Below are 19,070 nucleotides of genomic sequence, written 5' to 3' on the forward strand. Positions count from 1 at the left end.
TCCTTATAGTATGTTATGACAACTTGGTCAAAGACACTGCATGCCAAATTTCAAGCTGATCGGACTAACGGCTGTAAGGTTAGAGTACTTTTTATGTTTTTTTAGCTTTATAGCGCCACCATGTGGCCAAAGTCTGCGGGTTTTGCAGTGTCACCTCAAATTGAACTTATGCATGTGTGTAGCAAGTTTGGTGATGATATCTCATTTCGTTCAAAAGTTATAGCTCCAATTAGCATTTAGCTTCAATTAGCATCGAACATTGTTGTGCACTGTTTCGCGTGAGAATAAAAATGTCAACTTTTTTTTGATAATTATTGATATTCAGTGTCCAGAGAACATTTGAGAGCTGGTTTGGTTTAGATTGAGTGTAAAACCTAGGACTAGTTCGCAAAAGTAGGTTTCGGACAAATCGCGATGTAGCGGGAAAACGGTGCGTCGTAGAGCAAAAATTTGTGGTATACACTTTTGTTGGGGCTAACCCAAGGATTCAAAAAATGTAAAGTTTTTGAGTCTACGACAAACGGTGAACGAATAGCGGCCAAAAATGTCCAAAAAGTGTTTTTTTGGCGCCATAGCGCCACCTATGGTCTGATTTGGCTGATCTTTGGCCAGAACGTAGTGTACCGGGGTACTACCATCTGGCCAAGTTTCAGCTCTCTCGGCCTTACGGTTTGGTCTGGGCAATAGTGACTTCGGCAGAATAATAATAATAATAATAATAAATATAGCTGCAAGCAGCAATTAACGGGGGTCAAGCGGTTTAGCAGGGTAAGGTCATATAGCAGTTAGGACACCTGTAAGTAGTTTATTCGACAACGAAATATACGATTACAGTTTTAGAGTTTATAGATTGAGCTAACAAATGTTTGATTAAACACTCCAGAAAAGCAACTTAGATTTTTACATATTGGCAAATTTTTTATGAACATTTCGAGTGACCGCTTTTATGTCAAAGTGAACAGTATAAGCAGCCCTATGATAACATGTGTAGATCGAGTCACGGCACCTTGGACAAAGACATGACATGTCAAATTTTAAGTTAATCAGATAAATGGTTACTCGGATACAGTGATTTTACATTGTATAGCGCCATCATGTGGCTATTGTCTACGAGTTTTATGCTATGAGCTTAGACTGAAATATTCTAAGCATATGTGTAACAAGTTTGGTGAAGATATTTTAATTCATTTATGAGTTATGGCTATTTTAGCTCTTCTTAATAAAAATGACAAAAGAGCAGTGAATAAGCTATTAATGATCTCCTACTGCCGTCTAGTGGCCACAGTGTAATTTATTTATGTGATTACAGCCATTTAGGTGTGCATAAACATATCCCTTCTATAATTGAGCATGTTCTAACTATATAAAATTAAAATTTTGTATTTTATTAAAATAATTAAAAATCTACAGAGTAAAAAGTGTGACAAGCTTTAACTAAATTTGATCTTAAATGGATTAACTGTGTTCATGCCATGTCAGTTTGGGATTCAGAATCCATTACATAACATTACATTACATTCTTTGCTATAGAGCAGTAAAATAAACATCATGTGCTCTGTTACTGCCATCTAGAAGCCACAGTTGTGATTTTCTTTACATGTTTTAAAACAAGGTGTTTAATTATAGAACCAGTTTTACCTATTAGAATTATTATGAAGAGGTTAACTGGGACCAAATTAGATGTTTAATGCATAACAGTGTTTACATCAGGTCAAAATGTGATTCAGATTGATCCTAAATGCAATTTCCCTGACTTTAAACTCAAAAAATGTAAAACAACAAAGATATGCAAATGTTTTGAACAATAAATAAGTGGTCTTGTTGTGACATCTAGTGGTTAGAAATGGTAGGTGACAGTTGAAAGTCTGTGTTATAGTGGCTAAAATGATAGAATATTGAAAATGTGTTTTTGAGACCTTTAAACATCCAAGATGGACAGAAAAAAATAACTTTTAAATCATTTCAGTGATAAGTGTGTAAATGAAGCACATTTACTTCATTTTTAAGCCATTTTAGCATGTTTTAGAACCATTTCCACTATTATAGCGCCACCTATTGCCCAATCTCCACAAGATTTTGCATGTTTATTCACATTGATATGCAACATCTGCTCACCAATTTCTGTGATGTTTTGGGTTTTCCTTATTGGTTAACAGGCATGTAGATTCGTGTAGACACGCCCCTTTTATAAATGAGCCTGTTACAGCTATCTAAAATGGAAAGTTCAACTTTTTTTTGATAATTATTGATCTACTCAGTCCAGAGGTTCATTTAACACTGGTTTCGTTGCGATTGAGTTAAAAACCAGGGACTAGTTTGCAAAAGTAGGTTTTGTTTATATTGATGGTTTTTTAATGAACGGTGTGAGTGACAGCAGTGGGTTTAGTGTCAAACTGTTCAGTATGAGCAGACCTATCATATGATATGTAGATTAAGTGTATTTGTGAAATAGTGTTTAAATGAAGCACATTTACTTTATTTTTAAGCCATTTGGCATGTTTTTAGGACTATTTTTGCTATTATAGCGCCACCTATGGTTTGATCTTCACAAAATTTTGCAAGTTTCTTCACATTGATATGGCACATGTGCTCACCGATTTCTGTGATGTTTTGAGTTTTCCTTATTGGTTTACAGGCATGTAGGTTCGTGTAGACACGCCCCTTTTGTAAATTAGCCTGTTACAGCTAGCCAAAGTGAAAAGTTCCACTTTTTTTTGATAATTATTGATCTACACAGTCCAGAGATTCTAACAACACTGGTTTCGTCGCGACTGAACTAAAAACCAGGGACTAGTTCGCAAAAGTAGGTTTTTCCTATATTGATGAATATTTAACGAACGGTGTAAGTGACAGCAGTGGTTTGAGTGTCAAACTGTTCGGTATGAGCAGGCCTATCATATGATATGTATTTTGTGTGGTTGCGCAAAGGGTTGTGTAATACACAACCCATTACACACTAAAAATACGTAAAATCGCCCCCTAGTGGCCGATTTCTTTCAAAATTCTTACAGCCCTCAAGGACCGTGAGTCGAACATGCCCAGCGAGTTTCGTTTTGATCACTCATCGTTAACCTTGTTAAATGGCTGCTCAATTTTTGTTGGCTAATGGCGGCCATGTTTTTTGAGATATGCCAATGTCCTTATAGTATGTTATGACAACTTGGTCAAAGACACTACATACCAAATTTCAAGCTGATTGGAGTAATGGTTGTAAGGTTAGAGTAATTTTTATGTTTTTTAAACTTTATAGCGCCACCATGTGGCCAAAGTCCACGGGTTTTGCACTGTCACATCAAATTAAGCTTACACATATGTGTACCAAGTTTGGTGAGGATATCTCATTCCTTTCAAAAGTTATAGCTACAATTAGCAATTAGCTTCAATTAGCCTTGAACATTGTTGTGTACTGTTTCGTGCGAGAAAAAAAATTTCAACTTTTTTTTGATAATTATTGATATTTAGTGTCCAGAGAACATTTCAGAGCTGGTTTGGTTCAAATTGGGCAAAAAACCTAGGACTAGTTCGCAAAAGTAGGTTTCGGACAAATCGCGATGTAGCGGGAAAACGGTCCACCGTAGAGAAAATCTGGGTCACTCCACTTTTGTTGGTGCTGACCCAAGGATTCCAAATATGTAATTTTTTTGAGTCTACGACAAACGGTGTACAAATGGCGGCCAAAATATTGGGTTTTGGCGCAATAGCGCCACCTATGGGCCGATTTGGCTGATCTTCGGTGAGAATGTAGTGTACCGGAGTACTACCATCTGACCAAGTTTCAGCTCTCTCGGACTTACGGTTTGGCCTGGGCAATAGTGACTTCGGCAGAATAATAATAATAAAAATCCTTACAAATACAATAGGGTTTCAGCGCTTCGCGCTTGACCCCCTAATAATAATAATAATAATAATAATAATAATAATAAAAATCTTAACAAAAACAATAGGGTTTCAGCGCTTCGCGCTTGACCCCCTAATAAGACGTATATCTTTCGTCAACTGTCAAGCATTTGTTGACTTTCCTGCACAAGCATCGGTCACAGTTCTAGCGGATTCATTTGGTCGTGATGACGAAAAAAACGCGAGCATAATGAATGATACTTTAGGAGGATCTTTACCTGTCCCATCGCGGCGATGTCCGTCTTGGAAGCGGCTGGAGTTCCTCATAGTCCAGGTGATATTGAAGAGCAGAGCGGGGTCAGTGCGTTCAGCACGGGTTGTGTAGCAGAGCGTGTGTTTGTCGTCGTCGGTTTGCGGAAACATTGTTTCGAAGCACTTCGGTGTGCAGTGATTTTAAAGACAGTATTTGTGTGCGCATTTAGATAACAGACACGCGTCTGAAAACGGCCTCATGAGAGTCCCACTTCAGAGAAAAGATTGAGGGCAGAGCAACGCCTATATAAGACTCACACGCATTATGTAATGGGCATGAGTTGCCTTTCAAGAACAGATTAATTAAATCGAGCCGTAGATAATGTGGAACACAATGACAACGTTTCTCTATCCGCTTAAAGAAACCGTACATTCTGTTCATCATGTACTGTACTCTTCCTCAGCAATAATGCACTTCCAGTAAAGCAGAAACCCAAGGGCAGAAGTAGATAAAATCGTGATTTATGTTATCAGTGGAGGAAGAAATCTGAAAGTCGTTGATTTATCAGTCACTATCATGCAAAACATGATGCATTTTGTGCTGTCATTGACTAATGCTGTCATCCAAGCAAGATAGTTGCATAAACTATCTAATTGTATGACAAATAGTATCTAAAAGTATTTGGATATTTAAGCCACTGCACACCTAAATGTATGTCAGTATTATATAAAATGTTATACTTCTATTTACGTTTAAGGAAAAAAAAATCTTTTAACATTATCAAGTTTTTCTAAAACAATAATTTTTCTTGAAAAAAAAATTGTATTGGTGCAAATGCATTATAAAAGCGAGTCATGCTTTCAGAAATTGAGATATACTGTTATTTTAGTTACTTGTAATGACATAATTGCATTATTATCATAAAAAAAGTGTTATATTGCAGGCCCGTAGCCAGCCTGGTGAAAGGGGTGGTTGTTGTTGTTTTTTCTCAAAATGTGGACATTTTTTGCAGTTATTTGCCTCATTTTCTATTTAATTATGAGGTTTAAAAACTGCATTGTAGTGAAATTTTAAGCACTATTTTTAGTTGGATTAGATTATCAGATGGTCATCATAATCATACTTTTTAATTGACCAAAATATAAAGATTTAGAATAAAGAAATATGAACAAATACTTACTTTTAAAATACTAATTTATTATACTTATAATCAATAGAAAAAAAAAATAAAAATCTGTTAAAGTTTTAAAATAAAAACTGTAGTCTATTGTCATTTATTAGAGAATTAACAAACTGCACATTCAACTTTCCTCAGTCAGAATTTTGAAAAATAAATAAATAAATAAATAACACAATAATAATAAAAGAGCTTAATGATTTTTCTAGCCTCTCTTGTAAAAAAGGACATTTGATTGAAAAGTCAGGGATAACAACAATAACCAAATTAATATTGAAATTGACTTTAATACAGTCCGCTTTTGGTGCTTCACTTCTCTTTATTGGTCATTTTTTGTTTCAAAATGTGACAAATCCAAGATTTAGAATAAAAGTAAAATGTTTTCTCTATTTAAAAACAATATAATATCGAAAGTTGACGTCGCTCACATCCGATTTATGTTTTCTTGCACAGCTGGATGTTGGACTCATGACAAATAATAGTTTGCATTGGCCAGAACTGATTAGCTGAAATCACACTGATGTGACGGTCGGGTCAACACAGAATTTGGCTTGGTCTTAAAGCCTTTTTCAATCGGTTATTTTCACTATTTATGTTGGTATAGCAGTCAAAATAGGATAAATGAGCTCATGTATGGGAGAAATTCTAGACTTTTGTCATTGAGGGGTGGGTCTTCTGAACCGCTGGACTGGACTACATGACATCCCATATTTTTAAAGGACATTTTTCTAAAGGTAATCATCATAGACACCATCGTAGACATCGTCATAGACATCTTCGACACCATCTGCAAATATAGAAACAAATCTTTCAAAGTCCTTAAGTTGTAAGCTGAGTTAAACAAATGATCACTTAAATTGAAGAGTTACCATTAGGATGAAAAGTTTGCTTCGATCCAGCTGAGAAGTGATCTTTATCCTACAACAAAAATATTTATGATATCAAGATAGATATAAATAAACAAGCCCTTATATCATACAGTATATAAGCAATATGAGCACATACGTGCATCTGAACAAATTACTTACAGGGGCCGTTGGGGCATGATAAGATGGAGGCGGTGGCACCTTTGATGGAACAGGAATGGTGGTCTCATGGGTTTGCATGCTAGCACTGCGATTCAATTTCAACATGGCTGCTCTGGCATGAATGGGAATTGGTGGGAGAGGACCCTTTCTTTGGGCGAGAGAAATGGATTCTTCATCAACACTGGGGAGTGTCTGTGGCGAGTCACGTATTTGGCCGGACATTGTGCTGAAAGCTGTGGCTTTGCTCTCTGAAGCGAGGGGGTGAGGAACTCTGGATGCACTTCTAAGTGAAAGCCTATGACAGCGATTAAACACATGTTTAAAAAACACAAATAACCAGAACACAATGAAAAAAAAAGTGATGTTGTGCTTCCCACCTCTTCTGCACTTCATATCCTCTAAAGATATTGTCAAGCTTATCTTTACATTCAGAGATACCCCCCACACTGTATCTGCGTACCAGCAAAGCAGAAGAAGCTGAAGAAGAGAGAAACCGCAGGTGTCACGCAGGTGTTCATAATTTAGTGTGATTTTTATGGGAAGTGCTCGGAGTCTTTCAGACCTTTGTTTTCGTTGATCTGCTTCTGTATTGCTGTGTAGAATTGCTTGGCTTCATCTTCGTCTGCGAAGTTTATTCCTATTTGACACTCCTGCATGCACAAACATTATTAGGAGGCTTGAAATTAATTTCTTTTCTATTGCTGAGCTAATTATGCAGTTTGAGGCCTATAACTGAAGCAACTAAATATATTTCGGCATGTGGATGCGGTCAAGAAATCAAAAGTGAGTTCGTTGACTCAGTTCATTGTGCCAGAAGGACTGATCTATTTCAGAAACTGCTGATCTACTGAAATTTTTACACACAACCAGCTTTAGGGTTTACAGAAAAAGATAAAATATCCAGTAAGCAGCAGTTCCCTGTGTGAAAAAGCCTAGCTGATGACCACCTTGAATCTCAAACAGGTTTCTTGAAGATAACAGTGAGTTCACTTAACTCAAATGTGCTCCACAATCACCAAATGTAGCCTACTTGTGGCTTAAAGGGACACTAAGTTACAACTTAAACATGACTAAATATTTTGTGTTGCACTAATGAACATAGTTTAAATGTAACGCTACATTCCAACTAAATATTTATGGTAGCCTCCCCTCATGTATAATAGTGGAAAAGAGATGACTGCGAGATTACATTGAGGAGCTCGAGATCGTATTGAAGAATGATCTCCCTCTACACACAGCCCTATTGTCCTCCAAAATCTCACATTTCTTTCAGTATGTGAAGGAAGAGTTTAATTTTAAATCAAGGAGTGTTTTGTGTTAATTGTATCCATCAATTAAATCGAGAATTTCTTCATAACTTTTGAGTTGACATGAGTTTTTCCTCCTGCTCTTTTCCCAAGGATATAATAATATCTAGTGTAATGTTTTGATAACCATGTATTCACGGCTCGTGATGCAGGTGTGTGCGTCGACTGTAGTGACTGACTGTAGTTTAATGTACTATAAAAATGTAATTTGTCATTAAATTTTTAAAGGACAGTTATATATAGATGCATTAGTTGCAGAATTTTAAAGCAGTTTAACAATTTAAATGCTTTTCATTGGATATTACGTCATTTAATGAGACTACGCATGATTTACGGAGAGCTTACGGCCTACAGTACTAACTACGGTTTGCCTTAAGAACACGTGGTGCAACCAAAGTGAGAACAAATTTAGTTACAAACTAGCTAGGAGTTACTAAGCCCCTAGTGTGGACTTTATGTTGCAGTTTAAGAAAGAACTTTAAGAAATAAAAGCTGGTGCAACCCTGCCTTGTGTTTTCCAAACAACGTCATAACTCACGGCTGAACTGTCAAAGTGCGATGCATCGTTTGGGAAAAGAACAATGTAGTAACGAGTGTTTCCCAAAACTGTAGTTTCACTGTTGCAGATCCATCGATTGAACCACGTTAGTTATAACGTAAATGCTCTAAATGGCGTGGTAACAACTTCTTTAGAGAATAACTCCATTATTTCTCTGTGCAAATTATATTATTTTACACGCACACACATTTAAAAAAAAAATCCAAAATTAGTTTTGGTAAAAAACATGCACTCGTTTTCCATATTAAAAAAATAATATTTAAATGGCACATATAGGGCCCATGTTTCCTTTACAAATATTATTGAAAACATTATCTATTCTATTCTAAAACATAAAGTTACCCACAAAAGCTAACACATATTCTAATATCATATATAAATCATATAAATAAATAAATAAATAATGAGGCTATTTATAAAAAAAATAATTTAATATTTATTATTTATTAGGAAATTTAAAAAATCATGCTTTAATAATAATAATATCATGATGATGATGATGATTATTATTATAATTTTTATTATTATTATTATTATTATTAAGATTGTTTATTTATTTTTTAAGTTTACTTTTACAGTTTGACACATGCAACCCACAGCAGAATTGTTCTAACCAGCAGGCCCATGTCATCTACAGTACAGATACTTCATAATAGCCTGCTTAAATTTGCGAAGCAGTTTGCAAATGTTCGCTGGAACGATGGATTTAAGAAACGCCAAATCAATGAACTATGTTTGTTACGAGGGAACTTGCGACCTTAGTTGGCTAACGATAGTTTTTGGAAATGCACCCCAGATCTCAATCCAGTAAAGCAGCGTTGGGATGTGTTGGAATGGGAGATTCACATCATGGATGCGCAGCCGAAAAAACTGAAAAGTAACTATTTTACGTTTTGTCAGTTAAGTGGCTAATTTGTACAAGTTCAGTTGTATGAAAATGTATGATTTTTAAAAGTAGTCGTGGCACCCAACCCCACCCCTAAACCCAACCGTCATTGGTGGATAAGAAAATCATATTAAATTGTCTGAATTAGATCGTACGTTCATACAATTAGCCACTTAATAAGCAATTTAAGAATTACCATGAGATTGTGTTAATATTTAGTTATGCTCATTTATCTACTCCCATTAGAGCTTTCACAATTAATGCATAGTGAAAGTCATGTCATACATTGAGTCAGAAGTTAGCCAAGAAGTTGTCGAGAGTCAGTAATTTGAGTTTAGAATGAATTTTTAAAATATATATTTTTGTTATAAAAACACATTTATCCAATAACCATCCCATGCACTCGTGGACGCTTCAAAAAAGGGCCACTACCCAACATCATCATAGCATTAAAGAGGCAGGATAAACTGTAAAACTGCTCAAACTGGGTTTATCTGACAAAAGAAAGTTGAATATACTGAGAGTTGATTGAGAATGAGAACTAATCAGACATTTGTAATACTTAATTGGCCTCAAAGTAGAAAAAAAGCATGGATGCATATATACATATACTGTTATATATTTTCGAAGTCGACACCAGAGTTGAGTTGAAGCAATGGTTTTGTCACTCACATCACCAGGGAATGTGTGGAAATAAGGACTGGCCTCTGAGTACTTAAATGGTGTATACAGCTCCTGTTCCCACTGCATCTTCACCTTCTAAAGAAAGAAACATAAATACAGTGATCACATTTCAGGCATCAAAAACCCTCCAAAGGAGCTGCTGAAACAGATCTACACTTCCATCATCTGCATGTCAATAACTGTCTGGTTTAGCTCAGCTATGAAATCTGACCTCCGAAGACTATGTTGGATAGTTCAGACTGGTGAACAAAGCACCTGAAGAACCTTTCCTACCCTTCAAGAACTGTATCCAGAGCAAACACAAGGGCTGCCAAAATCACTCTGAACCCCTCACACTGTCACTTTGCCACTTTTACCTTCTGGTCAACGAAACAGAGCACTGTGCAGAAACAGTTCATTCCCTCAGGCAATCCATCTCATGAACAACTTACAGTTGAATTCAGAATTATTAGCCCCCCTGAATTATTAGCGCCCCTGTTTATTTTTTTCCCCAATTTCTGTTCTGTTCTGGGAAGATTGTTTCAGCACATTTCTAAGCATAACAGTTTAAAAAAATTATTTCTAATAATTGATTTTTTTTTAATTTTCCATGATGACAGTAAATAATATTTTACTAGATATTTTTCAAGACACTTCTATACAGATTAAAGTGACATTTACAGGCTTAACTAGGTTAATAAGGTGAACTAGGCAAGTTATGGTAATTAGTCAAGTTATTATATATCGATGGTTTGTTCTGTAGATTATCGAGAAAAAAAATTAGCTTAAAGGGGCTAATAATTTTGTCCCAAAAATGTTTTTTAAAAAAATAATAACTGCTTTTATTCTAGCCGAAATAAAACAAATAAGACTTTCTTCAGAAGAAAAAATATTATCAGACATACAGTGAAAATTTCATTGCTCTGTTAAAAATCATTTGGGAAATATTTAAAATCAATAAAATAAAAATCAAAAGGGGGCTAATAATTCTGACTTCAACTGTATGATAGTCATTGTGAGATAACTTGTGGGGGAAACCGGAGCCCCCGGAGGAAACCCACGCGAACGCAGGGAGAACATGCAAAACTCCACACAGAAACACCAACTGACCCAGCTGAGGCTCGAACCAGCGACCTTCTTGCTGTGAGGCGACAGCACTACCTACTGCGCCGCTGTTACTTTTTATACACACTGATTTATTTACCAACATACTTTCATGCCAATTTGCACACAACAGCTGCACATATGACACTGTATATAGTAATATGCCTGTACATACTCAATTTGTATATTTTCAATCACTGTTTACTTTTTATTTTTAAAACATATGTATCTGTTTTTTTGTCTTGTCTCTGTCATTCTGTTGCACTGTAGAAGCTCTGTCACCAAAACAAATTCCTTGTATGTGTGAATATACCTGGCAACTCTTTCTAATTCTAAAAAGTGATACTATTTGCATCCACAATTAAAAGGGGATGAAAATGAGGAACCACTGAAGCCTTTGAATAAGCGATTTTTGTAAAAAGTGTAGTCTTAGTATTAGTGTTGAATAGGGGTCACCAATCTCATTCCTGGAGGTCCGGTGCCCTGCAGGGTTTAGCTCCAACTTGCCTCAACACACCTGCCTGGGTGTTTAAATTACACCTATTAAGACCTTGATTAGCTTGTTCAGGTGTGTTTGATTAGGGTGGGAGCTAAAATCTGCAGGACACCGGCCCACCAGGAGCAAGTTTGGTGACCCCTGGTGTAGAATGAACAAATGAATGAAATACGATATAAATTAAGCCTGCAGTGGAATTAGATATTCCATTTGGTGTCTAAATCAAATTGAATTTGTTTGTGTATAGAAAGCATATTAAAATATTTAGAAGAATGAATTATCACACTTAGGCTTTTTATATTTCAAATGTTTAAAAGCATCAACTAAACCAAGAATAGTGGTGAATTATGAAAATTCAACACGTCTAAACAATTTAACGATTCTTAAATAAAAGCTTTTAATATGTCCTTGAATGTTTCAGCAAATGCCAAGTTATTTGGTGGTATATTGTTGCACTGAAACACAGTTTAATGGTCTCCTGTAAAAGATGTCTAATAGGCGATGCAATTGATTCTCCATGTAAGATCTGTAGCCTCACCTTATTAAGACAGTAGAGTCTCATGAATGTTGATTGGATTGTTTTATCTTGCACCAGACATAGGACTCCAAAACTGTGACTTTTCCACTCTTTTTTCTGTGGAGCGACTGCCATTACCAGCTGGACAATACCACATGCTAAAACCTGTCCAAAAACATACATATGATAATACATGTGTGTCTATAAACAATAGTGCATGCTAAAACCTGTACAAAAACATACATGTGTGTATGCGCATGTCATCATTCCCAGTCATATCCACATGCAAACTGAATAGGACCATTTTTTTAATTTCTTTAATATCTATATACAGTTGAAGTCAAAATTATTAGCCCCACTGTTTATTTTTCCCACCTATTTCTGTTTAACGGAGACAAGATTTTTACACACATTTCTGAACATATTAGTTTTAATAACGCATTTCTAATAACTGATTTATTTTATCTTTGCCATGATGACAGCAAATAAAATTTGACTATATTTTTCAAGACTCTTCTATACAGCTTAAAGTGACATTTAAAGGCTTAACTAGGTTAATTAGGTTAACTAGGCAGGTTAGAGTAATTAGGCAAGTTATTATATAACGATGGTTTGTTTTGTAGACTATCAAAAGATCAAATATAGCTTAAAGGGGCTAATAATTTATAATTTTGACCTTAAAATGTATTTTAAAAAATGTCAAACTTTTATTTTAGCCGAAATAAAACACATAAGACTTTTTTCAGAAGAAAAAATATTATCAGACATACTGTGAAAATTTCCTTGCTCTGTTAAACATCATTTGGGAAATACTTTTTAAAAAAATTCAAAGGTGGGCTAATAATTCTGACACAAATATATATATATATATATATATAAATATATATATATATATATATATATATATATATATATATATATATATATATATTTTTTTTTTTTTCACACATAATTACTTCTTCAACCACAAATACAGCTCTATTTACTGTGTAATTTTTAGTCGACATAAATATGCAGTTTTGTCTGAAATACAATGTTTGCATAAGTTTGCATAATTGAAAAAATGTCCCATGGCTGTTCTAGCTTCTGCTTGTGAATCATTAAAATAACCACTGTGTGTTCTTTCTACAAACCAGATAAACCAGATCAAGTTATATATTTGAAGGACGGAATAATCTGATGATTATTTAACGAGAGGTCCAGATAAAGTCAAATGCAAGAAAAAAATGGCATCAAACACATGTGCCTCTGTGTTGACTATCAAGAATGACAAGTTTTCTACTCACAGTCTCCATAGAAAACATACAGCACACATATAAACATATTGAGATGGTACATCGAGCTAAATAAACAAGTTTGTTTATCTGAATCTTCTCTGAAGGTAAAATCATTTATATTATCTATGATTTTATTAACCATGATTAAACTAACATAACAGTAGTGCAATAACCTGACTTCTGTTCATTCTAAGGCTTGTTTTAGAAATGAAGTATTTAGATGTGGCAAGTTATAATGAAAGATCTAAACAATGATGAATGAAGAATAAGAAGTGAACTCACACTACATTCCTGACTTAGTAAATTGAAGAGAAGGCCGTTCTCACGAGTCGACAGGAGCGGACTCAAAATGCGTGACATCTTTTCGTCCTCTATTTTGACTTCTGTTTTGTCATTTCACAGGCGTCCTGATCTATATCATCAAACAAATCACTCGGCCTTATACTTCCTAATGCAAATACCCCAGTACCAGAAATAACAACACCGCTCTGTTCACTGAACAAACATAAAAAATGCATAAAGGATTTATTTTTTTAATTTATGCTTTGTACAAATATTTATTAAATTGAGCATGGTTAATTTAGTCAATTTTCTGTAAGATAAAAAATTAATTGAGTGCCAAAAACAGCTGTAAAACTTTAAATAGCAGTATAAGGGGTATTTCAGCATTATGTGCCACCCTCTGATGGTAAAAAAATTCAAACAATCAGTACATTTTGGACACCAATAATCCGACAAAGACAATAGGTACTCATTACAAGTCGACCATGTAAAAAGTGATTTTTGATTAATTTAATCCGATTAAGGTCATAATTGAACTAAACTGATGCAGTGCAGACTTGTAAACACCTTAATCAAACAATTACCGTCATGTTAGACTTTTAGTCGCATTTTGCGACAGGATAATTCATACATACACGGCTTTATGACACTATTCTCTGCACCAATCGAGATTTTATTGTACAAAGCATAATATTTTGGAGCAGTAAACATGTCAGGGTAAATATTTTAAATAAATCATTAACTTCTGCTCTATTCATTAGTTTCAAAAACATAGATTTCTTTACAACACATAAAAAATATATTTAAAAAACCTTACATATACCTTGAGAATAGTAACAAAACATTTTAGCGTTATTAAAACCTTGACTTTTCCAAATCGCGGTAAACCTTGAAACCGGTTATCATCCCATGCCTAATGTGGACAGCATGGCGACGCAATGACGTTAATCGAATTATGTGCTATAACATGAAAAAACAGAATCATGAAAGGAACATTCAGAAAGCAACTCATGAAAACACCTTAATCATATTATTATCTTATTCAGATTAAGGCCAATAATTCGATCACTGATGTCCTTGTAAATGTAGTCAGCGTTACGTTCAATATAGGCAATGATTCAAAAATGTCCTAGAGGCTGTACATCTTGCGAGCTTCTATATCTCCAGAGGTTGAATATCCCAAATGGTTCACAGGCCAGTGTCCGGGACTCGGCACAGCAGTGCGTTCAATATGCTGAAATAAAACCATTGCAGGAGAACTTGTCTTTACAGGCAGAAACAAGCGCACATGATCTTCCTTTCCAGGCCAAAAGGCATTAGAATCTGCCCATCCAGTTGACTGCTTCTTCCTACAAAACACATCAAAATTACTTTCTTTTTTGATTTACTTTTTTTCCTGGATAAGACTGAAGAAAGAGAGACAAAGAAATTGCAGAAAACACCTAAAAAGTGCTTCAGTGTAACATTAACAGATATAGAAGTCTATCTAATCTTGTCAGGCATATTTAGAAGACATTGAACCCATTTTCAGCAAGAACTGATCTTATAATATTTTGCATAATTGAATGAAAATATGTATAATATATCAATTATGAATAATATAATATAAATAATTTATATTATTTAATATAGACATTTTATTACATACCAGAATAATTCATTAAGACCAGAATAAATCATGTTTCAAATTTGTTGTTTTTTGGCTCAGAAAAAAAAGAAATCAATTAAAATCATCTTGGACCTGCACTGTAAAAAAATCTGGGTTCCACACAATCGATTTGTGTTGAGACAACACAAAGGAACTAAGTTAGCTTGTTAGTTTTTACAAATTTAAGTGGTTTTATAAACTCATTTTGAGAGCAGCACGTGCTATAAATGATCAAGGCTGGTCTCTCATCCGTAATAAGCAATAATCCAATCAGACTGATCCAAGCCTACAATAAATAGACCTATTTCACCCTACAGCCTTATCTTTATTTTGGAATCACCCATTCCACCCCATCTCCTTCTTTTCCTCATTTAGCAGGGGAGCTCTCGAGACCTGCCTGATCTTGGACCCCCTAACATGCTAACTGACCAGGCAGGTACCCTGGGCTCTCCAAGCTCAGGGTTCTCTCCCGGGACAGCATGTCAAACTGAAACAACATCTAAGTGTAAACTCTTGGTGTGGGTTCAACATAAAACACTTAGTTTGTCCCAAAAACAACTCAAGAATTGTGTTGTTTCAGCTTATTTGAAATAATTAGTTTGAACAAACAGCAACTCTTTTTTTTTTTTAGTGTAATCAGTAGATTGTTCCTCATTAAGAGACTTACTTGTCTCTGTGTGCTCCATTTTGGACTTGAAGTGTTTTGGGTTTCCTGATGAACGTCAGACCTTGTTCTGGTCCTCGACAGCCTAAGTGAGCTTTCCCCTGCAATTTGGAACTATACAGGTTCAGGTCACTAGGGTGCAGCAGAACTAACAGATGGAGACAATGTCAGTTTGCATTCGTGTTCTGCATGCATTCATTCTGTCCTGTGAATGTGCTATAGCGCATATGTGCAGTTTCTACTGTATATTACCTCTCTGTAGAGTGGCTTGGCTCACATTAAGCCCCTGTCGTTGGCATTGCTCCAGTGATTTCAGGTATGCACTAGAGCAAAGTCTTCTGAAACGATCCACTTCTCTGGCCATAGACCCGCTCAGGGCAGAAGGGGAAGAGCTCAGACATCTGCGCATGATTACAAACACCTCCACATCCTGAAGACCCTCCTAAACACATATACATCTGCAGTAGTGCTGCTTGAATCTTAAATCAGCTGGAATAATTTGATACTATTATTAATATTTAATTATAAAATTAAGTGTTACTATTAATAAATAATGAGTTCAATAAATAATGTTGAATTATATGGGGAATAAACAGCTACATTGAACATGTATTGCTCTGAAAACTGAAAATGCTTTTTCATCTTTGACTCAAGTCCAGTTGATGGCAAAATTATTAGCCCTCCTGTGACATTTAAACTCTTTTTCTACTATTTATCAAGTGCTGTTTAATGAACAGAAGATTTTTCAAGACATTTCCAAACATAATAGTTTAATAACTCATTTCTAATAACTGATTTGTCTTTGCCTTGATGACAGAACTTAATATTTCACTAGTTACTGTGTTCAGTAGCTAATTGGAATTAAATCATTTCTTAAGGTGGCAAATAATATTAACCTCATGAGAAAAAATAATAAAAAAAACAATAATATTAAAAAAAATAAAAAAAAAACAGCCAAGTTTTTTTTTCTCAGAGGGGCTAATAATTTTACCTATACTACCTTTACCTGTATTTACATGGTACATGGATGTACATTGTACATGATATGAAAATAAATACTGTGATCAAATATCACATTCATGTATTTGCTGTTGGTATTGGTAATGAAATCAATTCTTAATAATGGCCTGCTATAATAATGTTCATGTGATGCTCTACCTGGTCATCTCTCTGGTCTACATGAGTTTTAAAGTGAGGTCCTGATGAAATCTCTTTCTCATTGTCTGCATTCCAATAACATAAAACAAAATACCCCATGATATCACACTCTGAAAGAAATTCATGTTCACAATCACATCTTTGCACTTGTAGAAGTTCTTGCCCATCCATTTAACCTCTGAACAAAACATACCAGGGTTTAAGTTTAGTTCTCTTTCCTGATGCTTTCTGCTCCAGGTCTGAATAGCAGCTGCCAGGTCATCCACAGTCACTGAGTCTCCATCCTTACTATTTAAAGAGGACATCAGCACATTCATTCGCTCAGGTGGGATCAAGAAGCCTTTCTACAAACAAACCAAAACACAAATTAGCTGTTCTGGTTAATCTTGCTGTTCTGGTTTTAGAAACAATATTTCTGTGAAGTCCAAAAAACTAAATCTGCATATGCACACACCTTCTTAAACAGAGTAGACAGATCTGCTCGCTTTAATCTTCCAGTCCCATTCCAATCCAAGAGTTTAGAGAAACTGCAGGCTTCACGCATGCGCAGAAAACACTTCACTTCTTCAACGTCACGCTGAAGTGTGCGATGAGACTGGAAAAGACAAATGTTTTGCTGAAAATATGAATCTATTGAATATATAGAAAAAAATAGTTTGTTTAATATAGTTTTTGAAATTTATTTGGTTTAGATATACTCCAAGCAAAATGCAGTAAGCACCTGTCAGTTTTGAAATGTGTGAAGTGTTTATCGTCTAATAAGAAAACATAAAAAATACACATCCAAAATAAATAATTTCCACAATTATAAACATTTTAGATTGTAAAATCTCCGAATGCATCGGAATGATAAAAAAATCTCAAAAACCTCCTCTGCAAAATAGGCTACTGACAGTCCGTCTAAAAACGAAACAAAAAAATTCAACCAATATTTAGATTTTATTTTCTGCGTGTGCGTGTGCGTGTGCTAGAATGAAAATTAGCACACGCTTCATTGATCCTGATCATGCATAATATATTTCCATATTTTTAAAAACATGAGTGTATTTCTGTAATCAACTGAGAAGTTCTAATATTGACCTGCAATGTCTGAAATCTTTTTTTCAAATGTTTCTCTACTACTGCAACTGAATTCATACACTTTCTAGAGCAGGGGTCACCAACCCTGTTCCTGGAGAGCTACCTTCCTGCACATTTCAGTTGCAACCCTGACCAAATACACCTGATTGTAATTATCAAGTGCTGCTTAGGTACTATTAACGGGTTCAGGTGTTTGATCAGGGTTGGGACTGAATTCTGCAGGAAGGTAGCTCTCCAGGAACAGGGTTGTTGACCCCTGTTCTAGAGCCACAATTCAATTCAATCTAAGTTTGAACTATCAATAATTTTTACTCCTACTTTGGCATCCTATGGTGGTGGTGTACAAATACTTGCTTCTGGAGGGAAAGATGCTGAAATCCGCTTAGCTCGTCTGTCTCGTTCCGCGATGTGAATCTCCAGGTCGGAGAGTATCGGTTTATTATTGATCCATTTGCGCAGATTTCCCATCCCGTCCACCGCCCGTCTGAAGGCTCTCCTGTCGCTGATCCAGTCAGGGTGTTCGGCGGGTTTGTCTTCAGGGAAGCGGTTGTAAAATAACTGAGCAGTAGCGCCACTGTGATCTGATGCAGGTACAGCAGGTCGAGCGTCATGGCATGTTGGCTGCGGACGAGTTGGGGGAAAGATGCTCATTTTATCCATAATATGCTTCCTAAAGGCACTACTGCTGCATTTTCGCTGTCCCAACAAACCACATGCCATTTGAAATCGGTACGTTTCTGTCAAATCACGCTTTTTAAATCGCCTGAATTTCTCTTCCAGCGTCGGGTCACCCAGTAAACACTCCATACCCATTGTAGGACTTTTAGTCATTGTTAAAAAATTAAATCTCCAAAAACTAAAAATCCTAACGAAATAAACACAATTTAATTAATGTATTTTTATTAAACGCCACCTACTTGCTTCTTATAGCCTGTGTAGCTGTGGAGAATGTTAAGAAGGATCTGCAGTAGTCTATGGGTGGCAAGTTTACATATGTATCCATGACAGCCATTCTTCTGACTCAAAGGTCAAACCTGTTCTTCTTTTCACTCAAGACAGTCATGGACTTAATTATTAAATCATATTAAAGTCAAACACATACAAAAAGCTATTGCAAAACTAAAAAAAATATGA

General features: G+C 35.4%; 3 protein-coding genes across 4 annotated transcripts in view; all 3 read right to left on the bottom strand.

Annotated features, from left to right (window-relative positions):
* The window catches only part of pfkfb4b (6-phosphofructo-2-kinase/fructose-2,6-biphosphatase 4b), a 516,544-nt gene that overhangs the window by 35,178 nt on the left and 462,296 nt on the right, over positions 1-19,070 (bottom strand). Inside the window, 1 exon segment of one of the 2 annotated variants that reach the window (NM_001430986.1) lies at positions 4,116-4,344. The exons of the other annotated variant lie outside the window; for it this stretch is intronic. Within the exon segment in view, the coding sequence (NP_001417915.1) occupies positions 4,116-4,260 (145 nt within the window). The 5' untranslated portion in view covers positions 4,261-4,344. 2 annotated transcript variants of the gene reach the window in all.
* On the bottom strand, positions 5,567-13,601 carry si:dkey-197j19.6. The gene is made up of 8 exons (XM_001919081.8): positions 13,387-13,601; positions 11,849-11,992; positions 9,720-9,806; positions 6,858-6,945; positions 6,673-6,772; positions 6,296-6,590; positions 6,137-6,185; positions 5,567-6,054 (listed from the first exon to the last, which is right to left on the bottom strand). The coding sequence occupies exons 1-8, from the start codon at positions 13,462-13,464 to the stop codon at positions 5,996-5,998; spliced, it is 900 nt and encodes a 299-aa protein (XP_001919116.3). The 5' UTR covers positions 13,465-13,601; the 3' UTR covers positions 5,567-5,995.
* si:dkey-197j19.5 lies at positions 13,613-18,999 on the bottom strand. Its single transcript, XM_073905895.1, has 9 exons — positions 18,971-18,999; positions 18,854-18,908; positions 18,291-18,557; positions 17,311-17,451; positions 17,050-17,200; positions 16,857-16,921; positions 15,951-16,140; positions 15,702-15,846; positions 13,613-14,735 (listed from the first exon to the last, which is right to left on the bottom strand). Exons 1-9 carry the CDS (start codon positions 18,997-18,999, stop codon positions 14,516-14,518), a joined length of 1,263 nt encoding a protein of 420 aa, XP_073761996.1. The 3' UTR covers positions 13,613-14,515.

This window comes from Danio rerio, chromosome 6, assembly GCF_049306965.1.
Source record: "Danio rerio strain Tuebingen ecotype United States chromosome 6, GRCz12tu, whole genome shotgun sequence".
Classification (NCBI taxonomy): Eukaryota; Metazoa; Chordata; class Actinopteri; order Cypriniformes; family Danionidae; genus Danio; species Danio rerio.

Excerpts from the sequence above, each read along its gene's own strand:
- si:dkey-197j19.6 (XM_001919081.8), bottom strand. The coding sequence starts at position 13,464 with ATGTCACGCATTTTGAGTCCGCTCCTGTCGACTCGTGAGAACGGCCTT. Across the intron at positions 6,946-9,719 it reads TCCACACATTCCCTGGTGAT|GAGTGTCAAATAGGAATAAA; the intron begins GTGAGTGACAAA and ends TTGTGCATGCAG. Across the intron at positions 6,773-6,857 it reads GCAGATCAACGAAAACAAAG|CTTCTTCTGCTTTGCTGGTA; the intron begins GTCTGAAAGACT and ends TCTCTTCTTCAG.
- si:dkey-197j19.5 (XM_073905895.1), bottom strand. The coding sequence starts at position 18,999 with ATGACTGTCTTGAGTGAAAAGAAGAACAG. Across the intron at positions 17,452-18,290 it reads CAGCATCTTTCCCTCCAGAA|TCTCATCGCACACTTCAGCG; the intron begins GCAAGTATTTGT and ends TGTCTTTTCCAG. Across the intron at positions 17,201-17,310 it reads TGTCTACTCTGTTTAAGAAG|AAAGGCTTCTTGATCCCACC; the intron begins GTGTGTGCATAT and ends GTTTGTTTGTAG.